The sequence below is a fragment of the Nerophis lumbriciformis genome, linkage group LG09 (genome assembly GCF_033978685.3).
Source record: "Nerophis lumbriciformis linkage group LG09, RoL_Nlum_v2.1, whole genome shotgun sequence".
NCBI classification, from domain to species: Eukaryota; Metazoa; Chordata; class Actinopteri; order Syngnathiformes; family Syngnathidae; genus Nerophis; species Nerophis lumbriciformis.
The window spans coordinates 39,606,401-39,622,564 of record NC_084556.2 but is presented as its reverse complement, the minus strand read 5'-3'; the positions used below and the strand labels follow the sequence as shown (position 1 = coordinate 39,622,564).

The 16,164-nt window shown below is 40.1% G+C and overlaps 1 protein-coding gene across 2 annotated transcripts in view; it reads left to right on the top strand.

Annotated features, from left to right (window-relative positions):
- The window catches only part of uvrag (UV radiation resistance associated gene), a 191,109-nt gene that overhangs the window by 100,393 nt on the left and 74,552 nt on the right, over positions 1-16,164 (top strand). For both annotated transcript variants that reach the window (XM_061961810.2, XM_061961809.2), the window contains exon 12: positions 11,109-11,274. In XM_061961810.2, coding sequence (XP_061817794.1) covers positions 11,109-11,274 — 166 coding nt within the window. The remainder of the gene's footprint in view (positions 1-11,108; positions 11,275-16,164) is intronic.

Sequence of the window (16,164 nt, the reverse complement as noted above, 5' to 3'; positions counted from 1 at the left end):
CACTCATTAGCATGAAAGCGACCATGGTTGTAGGAGTCTGATTCCACTTTCAATCTTGCAGTCAAATCTTCGGACATTAACCCCCTCTTCCCTCTCCGTGGTAGTGTGGTGAGTGAGTACATGCTGATGCCCCCCGCATACTGCAAGTTAGTTGGGAGGATAGAATGGTTGTGCTCATCATGTCTTCTTTAAATACTTGGGTACTGTACTTCAACTTATGAACACGATTCGTTCCACGACCGAGCTTGTAACTGCAAACACTTGTATCTGAAAGCAACCCCTCCCATATAAATTAATTTAAATACATTTAATCTGTGCTTGCTCCCATTGTTAAACTACAAGCACCGCAATTTTAATGTGAGACATATTTTTTTTAAATAAAAACAAACTTTTAGAGAAGAAAGAAACACTGTTCAATACAATAGAATGTACTGCAAACAACTTGGTCAAAACATTTGGTCAAACAAACCTGCTGCAAGGACATGAGAGTGCTATTGGTCCTCTGTCCTCATATTGCCACACATCAGCAAGGAGCCTTGGAGTTATTTTTGACAGCTTGCTTAAGCTGGACAGACAAATCTGCTCTGTCATGAAATCTAGCTTCTTTCACATACGACTCCTTGCAAAAATAAAACAGTATCTTTCACAGTCTGACTTTGAAAGAGCTATCCTTGTATTTGTGACGTCACGCCTGGATTACTGTAATTCTTTGTATGTAGGCCTGAATCAGGGCTCTCTCCAGCAGTTGCAGCGCTTGCAAACTTCTCCTGCTCGTCATGACATGAGCACATTACCCCGGTACTAAAACCAGAATTAAAACCAGAGGAGATATAGCCTTTTCAGTGGAAGGGAGAGTGGAACAACCTTCCACTATCTTTTAGGTCCTCCCAGTCTCTGAGCCAATTTGAATCTACCGGGTAGGTTAAAAACATATATTTACTCCCTGTGGTTCAAATCCAGTTAGGCAGGATATCTTGGTTGTTTTACAGTATTTCTTTTTTTTTATTATTTTTTATTGATTTGTTACATTTCAATATGTTTTATTAATATATTTTGCACTTCTTTTAAGGTATATGTTACTATTATATTGTATTAATTCGTCTGTGTTACAATGTAAATTTGACACTGCGTGCACTTTTTTTCAAATTATTTCTTCTGTCTCTGCAGCACTTTTGCAAACTGGGGTTGTTTTTAAATGTGTTATTTAAATGAATAAACTGAACTAAATTAAGTGAAACAACTCCAGTAGTTTTACAAAATAATAACAATGATATTGTACTGTATTTGCCTTGGAGTCTGGACGATGCAGTGTCTCCTTTGGGCTGCTTTTTCATCCAGTGTTGCCAAGCCTGTTTATTGTAAGCAACGTTTTCATATAGAGCACATTACTTGTTTCTCCCGTGATATCTGGCAACACTCTCTGTCATGTTACAATAGGAAAGAGATTGTTTTTGTTGCATAAGGAGCTCTTTGAGTTAGATAATGTACAACATTTACCTTGGATAGCAACCGCAGAGAAGTTGTTGGATATTCACCTCCAAAGTCACAGCAGTACTTCACCCTTACTGTGCAGGTAGCCTACACAAAAAGTTCCACTCTGGGCACTGGTGGTTAATTCCTTGGGAGAACATACTGTTTCTGGTTTCTCCTTCAAGCTGCTTCTCTGTCGCGAACACCCATTCGTAGCTTCTCTATATTTTCGTGATTGTACTGTATGTCTGCCTTTTGGATATTGTCTGCTGCTGCGGGAGCTGGCAGCTGCTTCAAGAGGTGCTGACTGCATGGCTGCCATGTGCGTTGGCTGCACAGTCGCTCTTATTTTGTTTCTTCAGTTCGGTGATTGTCTTCCTCTTTTTAGACTGGATGTTTTGGGGTGGGTCTTGCAGGGTTCCTTCTGGCATTCACAACACCAGCTAGCAATCGTTACTTCACTTTTATTTGTTCTTTTTACACGCAACATAAAACTTAAAATTATGGTCGCAACTTAAAGCATAACAAAAAGCAGAGAGACCAGATTGCTTGTATCTCAAATTACTCGTAAATTAAAGTACTTGTAAATTGAGTTATACGCCAACATTAGTAAAATATTAGTGTGTGCAGATTAATAGTTTTTAGAAATTAAGAGATAAATCTTACCTGCTCGGAGTTTCAGCTGTCAACTCAGCCTTGCTCGGAGTGGCTGTTGCTTCTTGTTGTGACTTGTCTAAAAACAGCCGGTCACATTTTGCCCTCCCTCATCTCTTACTCTCTAAAAAGTATTTGTTTGCAAGCAAAAATATTTTACCAATAGTGTTGGGAGGATGTTTCTACACGGAAGATACGTCGCTGTCAGACATAGTTTGCCGTGCCTCCACTTGACGGCACCGGAAATTAGATTGAATGGGTCAACCCAGACGTTTAGCTCTCCACTGGCAAAAGTAAAGATTCTTCTGCAGGTTAAAAGACGGAAACTTTGTTACAACTTTTACTTCCTCTATTAAGTCAAGTTTGATGTCACTGTGCCAGAGCCTAGGACCTCAATAAACTATCCAATCTCTACCGTGTTTAGTGGTTTAGCCTTTTTTGAGGTGGAATAAGTCACAAATTGGTTATCTCTTTTTTAACTTCAATGAAAGACTGTATTTATTTAATATGTTTTTAATTAACTTTGTAAGAATACCGGTATAGCGGCTTGATCTATATCCATGTGACGTTACTTACACCGAGTGACCAGCCAGTATGAAATGACTTCCTCAAATTATTAATTTTTTGGCCTGAAAATTCTCATCAAAATAAGTCATCTTTCCACATTTCCCACCTCCGGAAGAACTTTGAACATGTCACGAGGGAGGTGCTGGACATTGAGTCCGAATGGACCATGTTCCGCGCCTCTATTGTCGAGGCGGCTGATTGGAGCTGTGGCCGCAAGGTAGTTGGTGCTTGTCGTGGCGGTAATCCTAGAACCCGTTGGTGGACACCGGCGGTGAGGGATGCCGTCAAGCTGAAGAAGGAGTCCTATCGGGTTCTTTTGGCTCATAGGACTCCTGAGGCAGCGGACAAGTACCGACAGGCCAAGCGGTTTGCGGCTTCAGCGGTCGCAGAGGCAAAAACTCGGACATGGGAGGAGTTCGGTGAGGCCATGGAAAACGACTTCCGGACGGCTTCGAAGCAATTCTGGTCCACCATCCGCCGCCTCAGGAAGGGGAAGCAGTGCACTATCAACACCGTGTATGGTGAGGATGGTGTTCTGCTGACCTCGACTGCGGATGTTGTGGATCGGTGGAGGGAATACTTCGAAGACCTCCTCAATCCCACCAACACGTCTTCCTATGAGGTAGCAGTGCCTGGGGAGTCTGTGGTGGGCTCTCCTATTTCTGGGGCTGAGGTTGCTGAGGTAGTTAAAAAGCTCCTCGGTGGCAAGGCCCCGGGGGTAGATGAGATCCGCCCGGAGTTCCTTAAGGCTCTGGATGCTGTGGGGCTGTCTTGGTTGACAAGACTCTGCAGCATCGCGTGGACATCGGGGGCGGTACCTCTGGATTGGCAGACCGGGGTGGTGGTTCCTCTCTTTAAGAAGGGGAACCGGAGGGTGTGTTCTAACTATCGTGGGATCACACTCCTCAGCCTCCCCGGTAAGGTCTATTCAGGTGTACTGGAGAGGAGGCTACGCTGGATAGTCGAACCTCGGATTCAGGAGGAACAGTGTGGTTTTCGTCCTGGTCGTGGAACTGTGGACCAGCTCTATACTCTCGGCAGGGTCCTTGAGGGTGCATGGGAGTTTGCCCAACCAGTCTACATGTGTTTTGTGGACTTGGAGAAGGCATTCGACCGTGTCCCTCGGGAAGTCCTGTGGGGAGTGCTGAGAGAGTACGGGGTATCGGACTGTCTGATTGTGGCAGTCCGCTCCCTGTATGATCAGTGCCAGAGCGTGGTCCGCATTGCCGGCAGTAAGTCGGACACGTTTCCAGTGAGGGTTGGACTCCGCCAAGGCTGCCCTTTGTCACCGATTCTGTTCATAACTTTTATGGACAGAATTTCTAGGCGCAGTCAAGGCGTTGAGGGGATCTGGTTTGGTGGCTGCAGGATTAGGTCTCTGCTTTTTGCAGATGATGTGGTCCTGATGGCTTCATCTGGCCAGGATCTTCAGCTCTCACTGGATCGGTTCGCAGCTGAGTGTGAAGCGACTGGGATGAGAATCAGCACCTCCAAGTCCGAGTCCATGGTTCTCGCCCGGAAAAGGGTGGAGTGCCATCTCCGGGTTGGGGAGGAGATCTTGCCCCAAGTGGAGGAGTTCAAGTACCTCGGAGTCTTGTTCACGAGTGGGGGAAGAGTGGATCGTGAGATCGACAGGCGGATCGGTGCGGCGTCTTCAGTAATGCGGACGCTGTATCGATCCGTTGTGGTGAAGAAGGAGCTGAGCCGGAAGGCAAAGCTCTCAATTTACCGGTCGATCTACGTTCCCATCCTCACCTATGGTCATGAGCTTTGGGTTATGACCGAAAGGACAAGATCACGGGTACAAGCGGCCGAAATGAGTTTCCTCTGCCGGGTGGCGGGGCTCTCCCTTAGAGATAGGGTGAGAAGCTCTGCCATCCGGGAGGAGCTCAAAGTAAAGCCGCTGCTCCTCCACATCGAGAGGAGCCAGATGAGGTGGTTCGGGCATCTGGTCAGGATGCCACCCGAACGCCTCCCTAGGGAGGTGTTTAGGGCACGTCCCACCGGTAGGAGGCCGCGGGGAAGACCCAGGACACGTTGGGAAGACTATGTCTCCCGGCTGGCCTGGGAACGCCTCGGGGTCCCACAGGAAGAGCTGGACGAAGTGGCTGAGGAGAGGGAAGTCTGGGCTTCCCTGCTTAAGCTGCTGCCCCCGCGACCCGACCTCGGATAAGCGGAAGAAGATGGATGGATGGATGGATCCACATTTCTCAACTCATTCAAAGTATACCAGCATCAACAATATATAGTTTATTTTGTATGTACTATAGTTTATTCTGTACATATATAGTGTTTTAACATTATTTTTAATAGTGATGTGTAATTTAATGCTCTTTCAATAAGGCCTTGGCCGATGACCAATTTTGCTCGAAGATTATATATTGACTTACAATTATTGCCAATAAACAGTATTATTGCCATATTTTTTTTTGGAGACCAAATTTACCACTGATGTAATGATAATACATAATAATAATGCACATATTTCCTTTCAAATGCATTAAACTTGTATTTCTCGTATACTTTAACATTGTAATAGGAATGTAAACATAGTTGAATAAAACAAACAATAACAATAAAATATCCTTTTCTGTTAGCAAAATGACCAATAAAAATCACAACCAAAAACAATAACAAATGTTAAGAAGGTTACGGTGTTACGGTGCGGATGTTCTCCCGAAATGTGTTTGTCATTCTTGTTTGGTGTGGGTTCACACTGTGGCGCATATTTGTAACAGTGATAAAGTTGTTTATACGGTCACCCTCAGTGTGACCTGTATGGCTGTTGACCAAGTATGTCTTGCAGTTCCTTGCGTGTGTCTGCAGAAGCTGCATACAACATGTGACTGGGCCGGCACGCCATCCCGGCACGCTCTCAACATTGCTGTACGGGTGAATGGTTGCCCCGGGAGATTTACGGGAAGGGTACTGAGTTTTGGGAGTCTCTCTCTCTCCCGTTCGGGGCTCATTGTGCTACCGTAACTGTAAACTCCACAGCGAGCCCCCCCTCCCGTTGGCTTCAGACAGAAACGATTTTTGTTATTTTGGGTCCAAAATACCCCTGCGTTAGTGAAAGCAACAGAAACGTTGCCATGGAGACGAGGGTTTTCTTACGTGCCTGGCTGCAGTCACACCGCGACACCTGTCCGTCATTAATAAAGTCCCTGATAACCGGGACCAATTCAAACCGTTATTTGTTTTTTTTATTGATTAATTTGCATTACCTCACACGATTAACACTACATATATTTTTATATGATGCCAGATAACACTCCTGGAGCCGTCACTTGTTTGCGCTCGCGATCCCGGTACTTTCCGCAGACCGCCGTGTTGCTGTAGGGAGGAAAAGCGGAACGACACACATTGCGGAAATAACATTATTCTCAGTGCGTTGGCTAAATACAAATATATATTCCACAACCCCAAACATGTCTTTTTCAAAGCCTGCAGTGAAGAGAAAGGTTAGTGATGAGCAAAGACAATTACAGGAAAAGTGGGAGATGCAATATTTCTTTGTTGAGCACAGGGGCACCCCGACGTGTCTTATTTGCACAGAGAAAGTTGCGGTGCACAAGGAATACAATTTGAAACGTCATTATACAACTAGACATGCTGAGGAGTATGCAAAATACCAGGGAGATGAGAGAGTGAACCGGGTTGTAAATTTTAAGACAAGTCTACTGAGGCAACAAGATTTCTTCAAGAAAGCGAAAAGAGCGATGCAGCAGTCAAAGCTAGCTACATGGTGAGTGAGATGGTTACTAGGGCGGGAAAGCCATTCAAAGAAGGTGAATTCATTAAAAAGTGCATGTTAAATTTTTTTTAAGAAATCTTTTCTTGCGGCCCAGCCTCACCCAGTTTCTGCATCCAGTGGCCCCCAGGTAAATTGAGTTTGAGACCCCTGTTGTAATTGAACACAAATATAATGCTCAAATGTTCTAATCATATTTATTACTACAACATGTATTTTTAAATGCTAATAATTGTGCAGGAACATCTACTGTTTCAAGCAAATATAAAAAAAACAAAAAACTTACAATTGATGTCTTGAAAGTACAAATGTAAACATCCATTGATGTTTAGCTTTGCTGGCTTCAAATAGCTTTTCTGGGTGGCGGTTTATGAGGTGACGACTTGTCCAAGGTGTACTCTGCCTTCCGCCTGAGTGAAGCTGGATAAGCTCCAGCGTGCTCCACGGTGATTTCCCTTGGTGCTATGTGACGTGACCAGCTGGCTGTGTTGGCTTGGAAAGGCTCGAGACAAAAGTGGTACTCTTTGCTTTGCAGAACGCACATTTTCTTACCTCCGCCAAAGAAGTTATGTTTTCACTAGGGTTTGTTAGCAAGATAACTCAGACCCAGTTTTAATTAAATTTTCAGGAAATGTCCAAAAAAAAAAAAAGACAATTCCTCTTACCTACTAGGAACATTCACTTCCTGCTTACGGCAGTCCACATCCCAGCTTTGCCGCTCCCATGCTGTGCAAAGGGTTCTGGGAAATGTAGTTTCATTTCAGACCCAGCCAACGCGAAAGCGCCAGAAAAAAACTACGCTCACCAAGTTTTTGTTTAATACTGTCACACGGTATGGCATTATTGTGAAGACTTTGAAACCAAAACACCGTGTTATCTACAATACTGTTACAGCCCTATTATTAACAGGTCATGTGCAAAAAAAAAAAAAAAAACTCAAGTCTGGCAGATTCCGAGTGAGGAACACTTAACATGACCACATGACAAATGTCTATCAAACGCTTGCAGCATTTTTAGAAATGCTAGTTTTCAACAGTATTAAATGGCCGCATGTCTTCCACAATGATTTGAAGCACACTTTCTGTGAGCGCACACCTTTTGCACTGTTTTGTTTGCACTGATCTTGTACACCAAACACCTCAGTGAGTGTGGACTGTCGGGTGGTTGTGTTTCAAGCGGGTGTGCGGTTTGTTTGTTGTATTCGAGCACATTCGGCAAACTGGCTCCTACTTGTTGATGGGCTCATCTTGTTTTAAAGGTTTGAACTGAAATGTTCCCACACTGGTGCAGTTGCATTTGGTTTTGTCATTATTTTGTCCTTGTTCGCTACTACATTTGTTAGTCATGGGCTGTTTTGTTGCACCGTGTGATGCTCGCGGGCCAGCGGCCCCTCCTCGCCGCACAAAAAGTCAAAGACACTTAATGAAGGACAAGAGGATTCATCCCCTACCTTCATTCTGCTGTGGCACAAAAGTGCACAGCTGCTGAAACCTATACAAAGTGTGAATGCTCTTTAAAGCCGTAGACACTCATGCACATGGCGATTTATCGACGCTGTAAAACTTTTACTTTATCGTTGGGTTAATTGACTTAACGCAGGGCTATTCAACTACATAATGAAGAGGGCCACAGTTTCAAGAGTCCAAGGGCTCCATAGAAATGTTGAGTTGAGTTTAAGTTTATTTGGAACATGCATGCATACAACATGATACATCACAATTTCCAGTTTCTCTATTCAACATGTTCGAAAAGGAGTAGGAAGAAGTAGAGCTTATTTAATCCTACCCCTTTTCTTTTACAGAGCAGTTGCTAACACTTTTGTTCACTTTCTGTTCTCAATGTATTCACACTATACTCAATGAATATTATCATTAAAAATAAATAAATAATAAATAGTGAAGTAAGTTATATTTCATATGGTGAGATAAATTAGAATTTCTAGAAAATGAATGGATGGATGGAATAAATTCAGAATGTTTATAATGGTTCTTCTTCTTTGTACTTTGTAAACACTTTAAGTTTGAAGAGTTTCTTGAATTGGATCATATTAGTACATTGTTTGATTTCTTTGCTTAATCATTCCATAGTTTATTTCCACATACTGATATACTAAAGGCTAAAGGTATTAAGTGTTGTACGTGCAGACAAATGTTTTAAATTACATTTTTCTCTGAGGTTATATTTTTCCTCTTTTGTTGAGAATAATTATTTTACATTATTTGGTAGCAGGTTATAGTTTGCTTTGTGCATACATTTAGCTGTTTGCAAATTCATTATGTCGTGGAATTTCAGTATTTTCGATTCAATGAATCAAAGTTGTGAATGTATTTATATCCAACATTGTGTGCTATTCTAACTGATTTTTTTTGTAACACAGTTAATGAATGAAGTGTACTTTTGTAGTTATTTGCCCATATTTCTACTTCGATATGGTAACACTAGCGAGCAGTAGAGAATATGGAGTGATTTTTGGTCTAGAACATGTTTAGCTTTATTCATTATTGACGTGTTTCTTGCCACCTTATGTTGTATATTTTTTTATGTTAGATTTCCAGTTATTTTTTTCATCAATCATTATACCTAGAAATTTGATTTCATTTACCCTTTCAATTTATATTCCATCTATTTGTATTTGTGTTTGACTTTCCCTTCTATTGTTAACGAATAGCATTATTTTAGTTTTACTAGGGTTTAAGGATAGTCTGTTTTTGTCAAACCATCTTTTTAATTTGTTAATTTCTTCTGTTATCATTTGTATTAGCTTTTGTGTGTTCTCTCCTGAACAAAACACTGTTGTATCGTCTGCAAAAAATACTAACCTTAAGTCTTTTGTATCTTTACAAATGTCATGTATATAAAGATTGAACATTTTTTGTCCTAGTATTGATCCCTGGGGTACACCACAGGATATATTTAGCGTTGTAGTCGTGTGTTCGCCGAGCTTCACGTATTGTTTCCTGTTGGTTAAGTAACTTCTAATCCAGTTTAAAACAAACCCTCTGATGCCATACCATTCTATCTTTTTTATTAAAATATTGTGATTGTGTCAAATGCTTTAGTTAGATCCATAAACACTGCTGCTGCCCATCTTTTACTATCTTTTCCATGTGATGTGGATCTTTCGTCAAAAAGTGCCTCCGCAGATTATATTTCTTTGAGACTGCGTTTACTTAATTGCAAAGTAAACACATCGGCTTTCACACTGCACTGTCAACAAATTCATTATTCTGCCCTCGCTACTCGGTTCCAGCGTGCGCAGCTAGTTAAAAGCACAAAGAAAAAGAAACTCCAGTTTTTGTTGAGGATGGATGTTCCTTCTTTTTAATTATTTTCCTTCCTTAGTTTATTTCCTTACACTTCTATCTTCATTGAGGTTGATAAGACTGAAAATATTAACACAAAATAAACATAACAAAAGTATAACATAATTTGTGTATTTTACATAATGTCCATTGTATTTTTTAAATAAATAAAATAGGTTGAGTGTTAATATATTCACACAATAAACTATAACTTTTTAAACACATAGAAATTACACAACATTCACACACCAAACATTGCACACACTGTATGTGATGTATCACAATTAACGTTGTAGCCCTCTACTGGTCAAAATAAGCGCTACATGTATTAATCGAGGTCTGTTCGTTACTCAGACAAAAAACAAAATGACCACAAATACAAATAACATCACAAAGTCAGCAATTTAAATACATAACAAACAAAATATCTTTATGCACAAGTTATATCTTCTTGCAAATGTTTGACCAAGTTTTGTGATGAAGCTTACATGCTGGGATTTCTACCATTGTTGCTGCTTGTCTGGATCAATGTGTCCTTCGCTTGAAAGGTCCTGTCGAGCATTTGCCCCTGGTAGAACATTACTTTGTTGTCCAGTTGTTGTTAAAAGCCAGATTTTTGCAATTTACTTAGATTTTTTTCTAGGGTTGAATGAGTAGTCTTCTTCGACTCAACATCACTGCTGCTTCATTGAGACACATGCCTGCGGGGTTGCTGCATACATTATCAACCCTAGTTTTATTGGTTTCATCACACCTATTTGGGTGATGTTCGGCGGGCAAAACGGGGCCAGCAGTTGAATAGACCTGACTTAACAAATATTGACCCAGGCCCACTTTTAATTGAATTGCTTTTTTCACTGCATAACTTCTTCCTGTATTTGGTAGAATATTCTAAGATCTGTTCAGGGGTAATTTTAGCAAATTCTGGGTCCTTTACAACAATGTTAAGTAATGTACACTCTCCCTGTCAAATAAACCAATAAATAAATGTATCAAATACAACATACATGCGAAGTTGCAAACAATATTCCACATACCAAAAATGCCTGCTTTTCCCGTAGTTCCACATTTTCTGTACAGCATTTCATTATTAGCGTGTCAATATTAAACAGCAGTTTGGACACACATTGCCTTCTTTACTTGTTCACCAGATGTGGACTTGGTTCCTCTACCGGTAATCTTTTTTTTATTCCATTGTCTGTTTTGTAGTTTTTGCTCTGCTAATGTGGAGAGATGTGGATGGTTTAAGTTGTGTCATTTTTAAATACATGTTACGTTTGTGATTTGTTTTGTTGATATTGATAAATGACATCTCAATTTAATGTGATCTGATACTAGTTCATGTTTATTTCTGTTTCCTGCAGCAAAGGATGATGGGAGCGTGGCGGTCGCCCTGGGTTACACGGCACACTTGGTCTTGATGATTTCATGCTTCCTGCATATCCCTCTAAGGTATCCAGTAATCCACAAGGGATCACGCTCCTCCATTAAAGACACCATCACAGACAGACTCACAGAGAAGGAGAGAGAGTAAGTCGCCCAAGGAGCTTTAATATTCACATGCTGAGCAATTCATTCTCATAGAAACTTTGATTTGATTTGATTTGAAAAGATATACATTGTGAGATGTTTAGTGAATCGGGGTCATTGTTACCTATTTTTTGTCATTGCAATTATAAACCGATTTTTTTAATACTGCTAATCTGTAGTCGTAAACACTTAATGAAATGTGAGAATGAAACGATCCTTGTAGATGTGTTTGGTTTAAAATGCATTAGCAAGCGTAATTATTTCATAACGGAGTGATCCTAGTGAACACACATATTTACATGACAGGAAATACGTGAGTAAGTAAGAAAGTGTTGGAACTGTCCAATCCATTCACACATCCATTTTTGGATAACTGTTTGATCGTGTGAAATTAGTCAAACAGAAAACCATGGTAATATGAAAAATACAAACTTATATTGTATTAACCGTCCGAAATGGACTTATGCTGTCTTTAATTTGAAGGGGGTTGTAATATATATTTTTGGCAACACCAAGTGGCCTAAATAATTAATTAAGTTAAACTCATGATGCAGTAAGTTAAATGATTCGGGCACTTTACTGAATACTTTCTAATTAACTTCTGCCTTGGAGATTTTGTATATGTAAGTAATATTCAACTATATTTATTTGATACTTGTTTATATTGACATAAAATGCTGTTTTAGACTTTATTATTGTTTGTTGTGTGCTACTGTGTGCTTTGCTGTTGTGTAGCTGCTAGTTCCTAGCAGCATATAGCCTACCATGAATGTTCACACTACATTTTGTAACTGTCTGAACTAAAATTCAAGAAAATACCAACTTTGGGTGCTTATTGGAAGACATTTAGATGTTAATTGGTTGTCCAGCTTTGTATTGGAGCACTAATGTCTGAGATTTTACATGCAAGCCCATATAATTGTTTGCTCATGTCAGACACGACAACCCTATTGTTATCATGTTAATAGACATGTTTTATTATAGTAAACATATTATACATCAGTTATGTTGATTATCGAAGTAAAATACTTTTTTTGCGTTTTGTTGTGCTGTCAGTCAACTAAGGGAATGGCTTGTAGATAAGCACTGGCACATCTATGTTTGACATCCATAACAAGAGAGAGAAAGTGTGTGAACAAGTGAGACATTATCAGAGCCTGTGATTGAGTGACCATTGCTGTGTGCGATTAGGTCATGGCAACAGCTGGAGGGAATCACTTGGAGTTGCTTTACGCTCCCGTGTGACAGGAGGCCTTGCTGCACTGTATGCCTTTCCCTCCGTGCAGGATATTTACAACAGGATGGATCATCAAAAAATAAACTTTTGGGCTGTGTGCTTGACAGACACAGCAATCTGCCAGTGGCCTTTGGTGTCCCAGAGTGGGACCAAACTCTTCAGGAACGCCCTCTGTACATGTTTATGACCTCAGAGGCCCTAGTGGGACATACTCACGCTGCAAAATGATGTGTGGCTAGACGGAAAGCACCTAGCCAGTTCTAATGATGTAAAAAAAAAAACTAGTGATTAAAGTGTCGGAAAGAGGCAGCCAATTGTGATAAGTGAGGTGGGATATGATAGGGTCTCAAACCCTGGCAGGATTAACAGTCAGTCTTGCATTGTGGGTCCTAGTTTGATAGTCATTTTCTCCTTACTTACATTCCCTATTGAGTTGAAGTTGTAAATGGCAGCACTTTGATAAATAAGGTGAGAAACATGGTTAAATTCAGGAAAGAAGTCGCACCAAGATACAAAGGCGGTGTTTGCATGGCTCTCCCTGCCCTCCTCCTTCTCCGCTCATCACTGTTTTTGCCAAGTTTTCAGTAAAAGTGATGTCAAATGTTTGTTTATACACTTTAAGTCATTGTTTCTAAAACATTGTTTGTAAAACTAACTTTTCTCTATAAAATGTGTTTTATATTCACATTTTTGGGTGTCTGGAACTAATTAGTTGGTTACTTTATTCTTTCATCTGAAAAACTGTTTGGGTTTTCATACAGGTCGGCCTTTGTTTGATCTTTTAGAAAGTATTTCTAATGAGTACTGATGTACAACACCACTGTATTGTCATTATTTGTAAACTCCTCAGAGAGGAGGAAGAAGGGTCTTTTTGCCGTTCTTTATGGGAGTTTCCGGAAGAACAGTTGATAGGAAACTTTCTTGACATATTATTTTCAGTCTTTCTATTAACTTCGGCCAAGTCAAAAACATGGCACAGCTGCTCACTCCAGAGTACCTTAATGCTCAGACAGTAATAAAGACAAATAAATAAACATAAGTCAGTTATTTGATTAGTGCCCCCAGGATTTTGTGGGTTTCTTTTGTGATTGTTGCTGCCTGAAATGTCTACATTTGTGGCACCTTTTTAAAAAGTTGCTGCAAAGGTTGCAATGTTTTGGGGATTTTCTTCGATTATAGTCAATCAACTTTTGATTTTATGAATTTGTCATCAATGTTTTAAGTGTTTCTTGTAACCTAAACCTCAAAAAGCACATGCTTTCAACAACAACAAACATTTAAATAATATATTTTGTTGTTTTTTACTCGTTTTATACCACACAGATTTGAAAGTAGGCACTAAATTGCAGTTTGAGTAATATAGTTTATATATTGTTACATGTTGTTGCTGCTGCTTTGTCTACACGACAAAAAAGACCCATACGTTTTTATTAGACATTTGACGTGCACGTTTCAGCGCCAATGAAAGACCAATTCCATCGGCGAAAATTACGCTGATTGGCCAAATGTGCGGGAAAGTTGCGGGGATTGGTTTGATTTGTATAAATTGGCATGATCGCAATATTGTCAATTACTTCAGCTCCTTTTGGGAAATTTTTAAAAGTTGTCATCTAGAAATTGAAGAGCATTAATAATGTGAATGAAGATTTATGCCACCTAAATCCAAAGTATGTTCAACCTTTAAAATGCTTAATATTACACAATTATTTTTCCCCTCTCCATTGTGTTGTAGAATGATGCTGCTGTAGAATGATGGCTCTTCAATTTTACTGAAAATAAGATGCGGCACCCTTCTGAAGTCAGCGGACACAATCACCATGTTGCGCCCACATTTTTTCTTCCTGTGTAGATGGAGCCCAGCTCAAGCTTAGGAGAGATTTAAAGAGATGTGATCCAGATGTCCAGTGTTTGATTGAGAACAGGGCCCAACCATTAAATAGCACTACCTCACTTGGACTTTGCCCCAAGTATAAAGGTGATTGTTTATAAATAAAACATTTATCGTTATCTCTGACTAAAGTTAAAATGTATAAATGTGCTCATCACTACTTTTGCGAAAACAAAAAAACTTGAGGAAAGCACATGATGTGGATGAATAATTTGGCTGGAATAACCTGTGAACTCGAAAAAAAATGTGTTTGGGGTAACAGTTGATGTCTTCTAACGGGCACCATGTGCACAGCAGAAGAGGGACGAGCCACATTCAAACCACATTATCCTACATAAATTGTCTCTTTCCATGGAAAAGCATTGTTAGGACAGGTAAACTTCCCAGTTATGCATATTGGCCAAGTTTTCTTTCCTATTTATTTCCTTTCATTAATTTGTTAGATGGTAGGGATATGACGTAATCAATACAATGTGACGATATTTTTTATTTAAGAGAAAATCTGTCTGGCGGGCACATGACAGTTGCCTCGCCCTCTTTTCAAGTCTCACACAAAGGCAAACAAAAGTTTTACAAACAGCTGTCAGTGAGTATGTGTCCGTTCACTAAATTAGTCCGATTTCTAAAATAATTTGACTCTAAATAAGACTTTCCAGTCCATGGAAACACCTGAATCCGATCGTGTTCAGTTTTAGAAAAATCGGACTAACACACCTGGATTATGCGATTGAAAACCACATCTCTCGAGGGGGTGTGTGCGGCCGGAGAGGACCTTTTGTATCGCGCCCGCACCAGTATCAACGTGCGGGGTATAACACCAAAGCAGATACCATTCAATAAAAATGAAGCAACAATTGTAATTAAGAGGATAATGTTTATTTTGCTTCACAAATTGAAAGAACACAACATTTTGAAGTGCAAGTGAAAACAGATTTATTTAAGAAGGTAGCTAAGGAAATTTAAAATGTCGGCTTTGTTCGAACTCCCGAACAAAATACGAATGAGATGAAAGATAATGATGCAGGTAGATTAAAGGCGAATAATAAAGCGTACACAAACGTCGTCACACTGAATTTGTGCACTCCAAAATTATGAACTTTCTGCACAACTGGCAAGATAGTCCAGAACAATAGAAAACTTCATCTGGAACTGTATCAGTCGGGGCACAAACAGTCTTATCTTTCGGATTTAAAACTCCTTCCATCAATTCACAGAGCTTTTTGAGTGAACTCCAAGACACTCAAAAGTTTTGTTTCCATTATTCTTTGTTCGAAAATTCCTTCAAATAAACTCTGTCTTTCTTTGCTTCAAACCTGCATCCGCCCCGATACAGTCTTGGTAGTATTGTCATATTTGTAGCGCAATCCAAGATCATTTATTGATGCTGTCGTCTATTTAACATCAGCATAGCCATTAGAGACGTAATATCTGTGTCAATATTACAGCATATATTTCTTAAAACACGTTATAAGGATCCGCAGATGTTCTCGTTTGACGTCAGAGGTCAACCAGAAAGTAAATTAATTTATCCGCGCTGAAATTAAATAAGCGCCCCCCAGTGTCACATTAGAGTGTGTGCATGGACACTGGGACTTCACACGTAGGTGTGAAAGTACAACAAAACAAACTCAGTCTAATTTAGTGCATGGAAACGTAGTTACTGACTTGGAGCTTAAAAGACCAAACCATGGCATTGCTATCGTGACTGATAATGCATGTAAGATTCAAGGATTCAAGGAACTATAAGTGGATTGGAATCCATTGG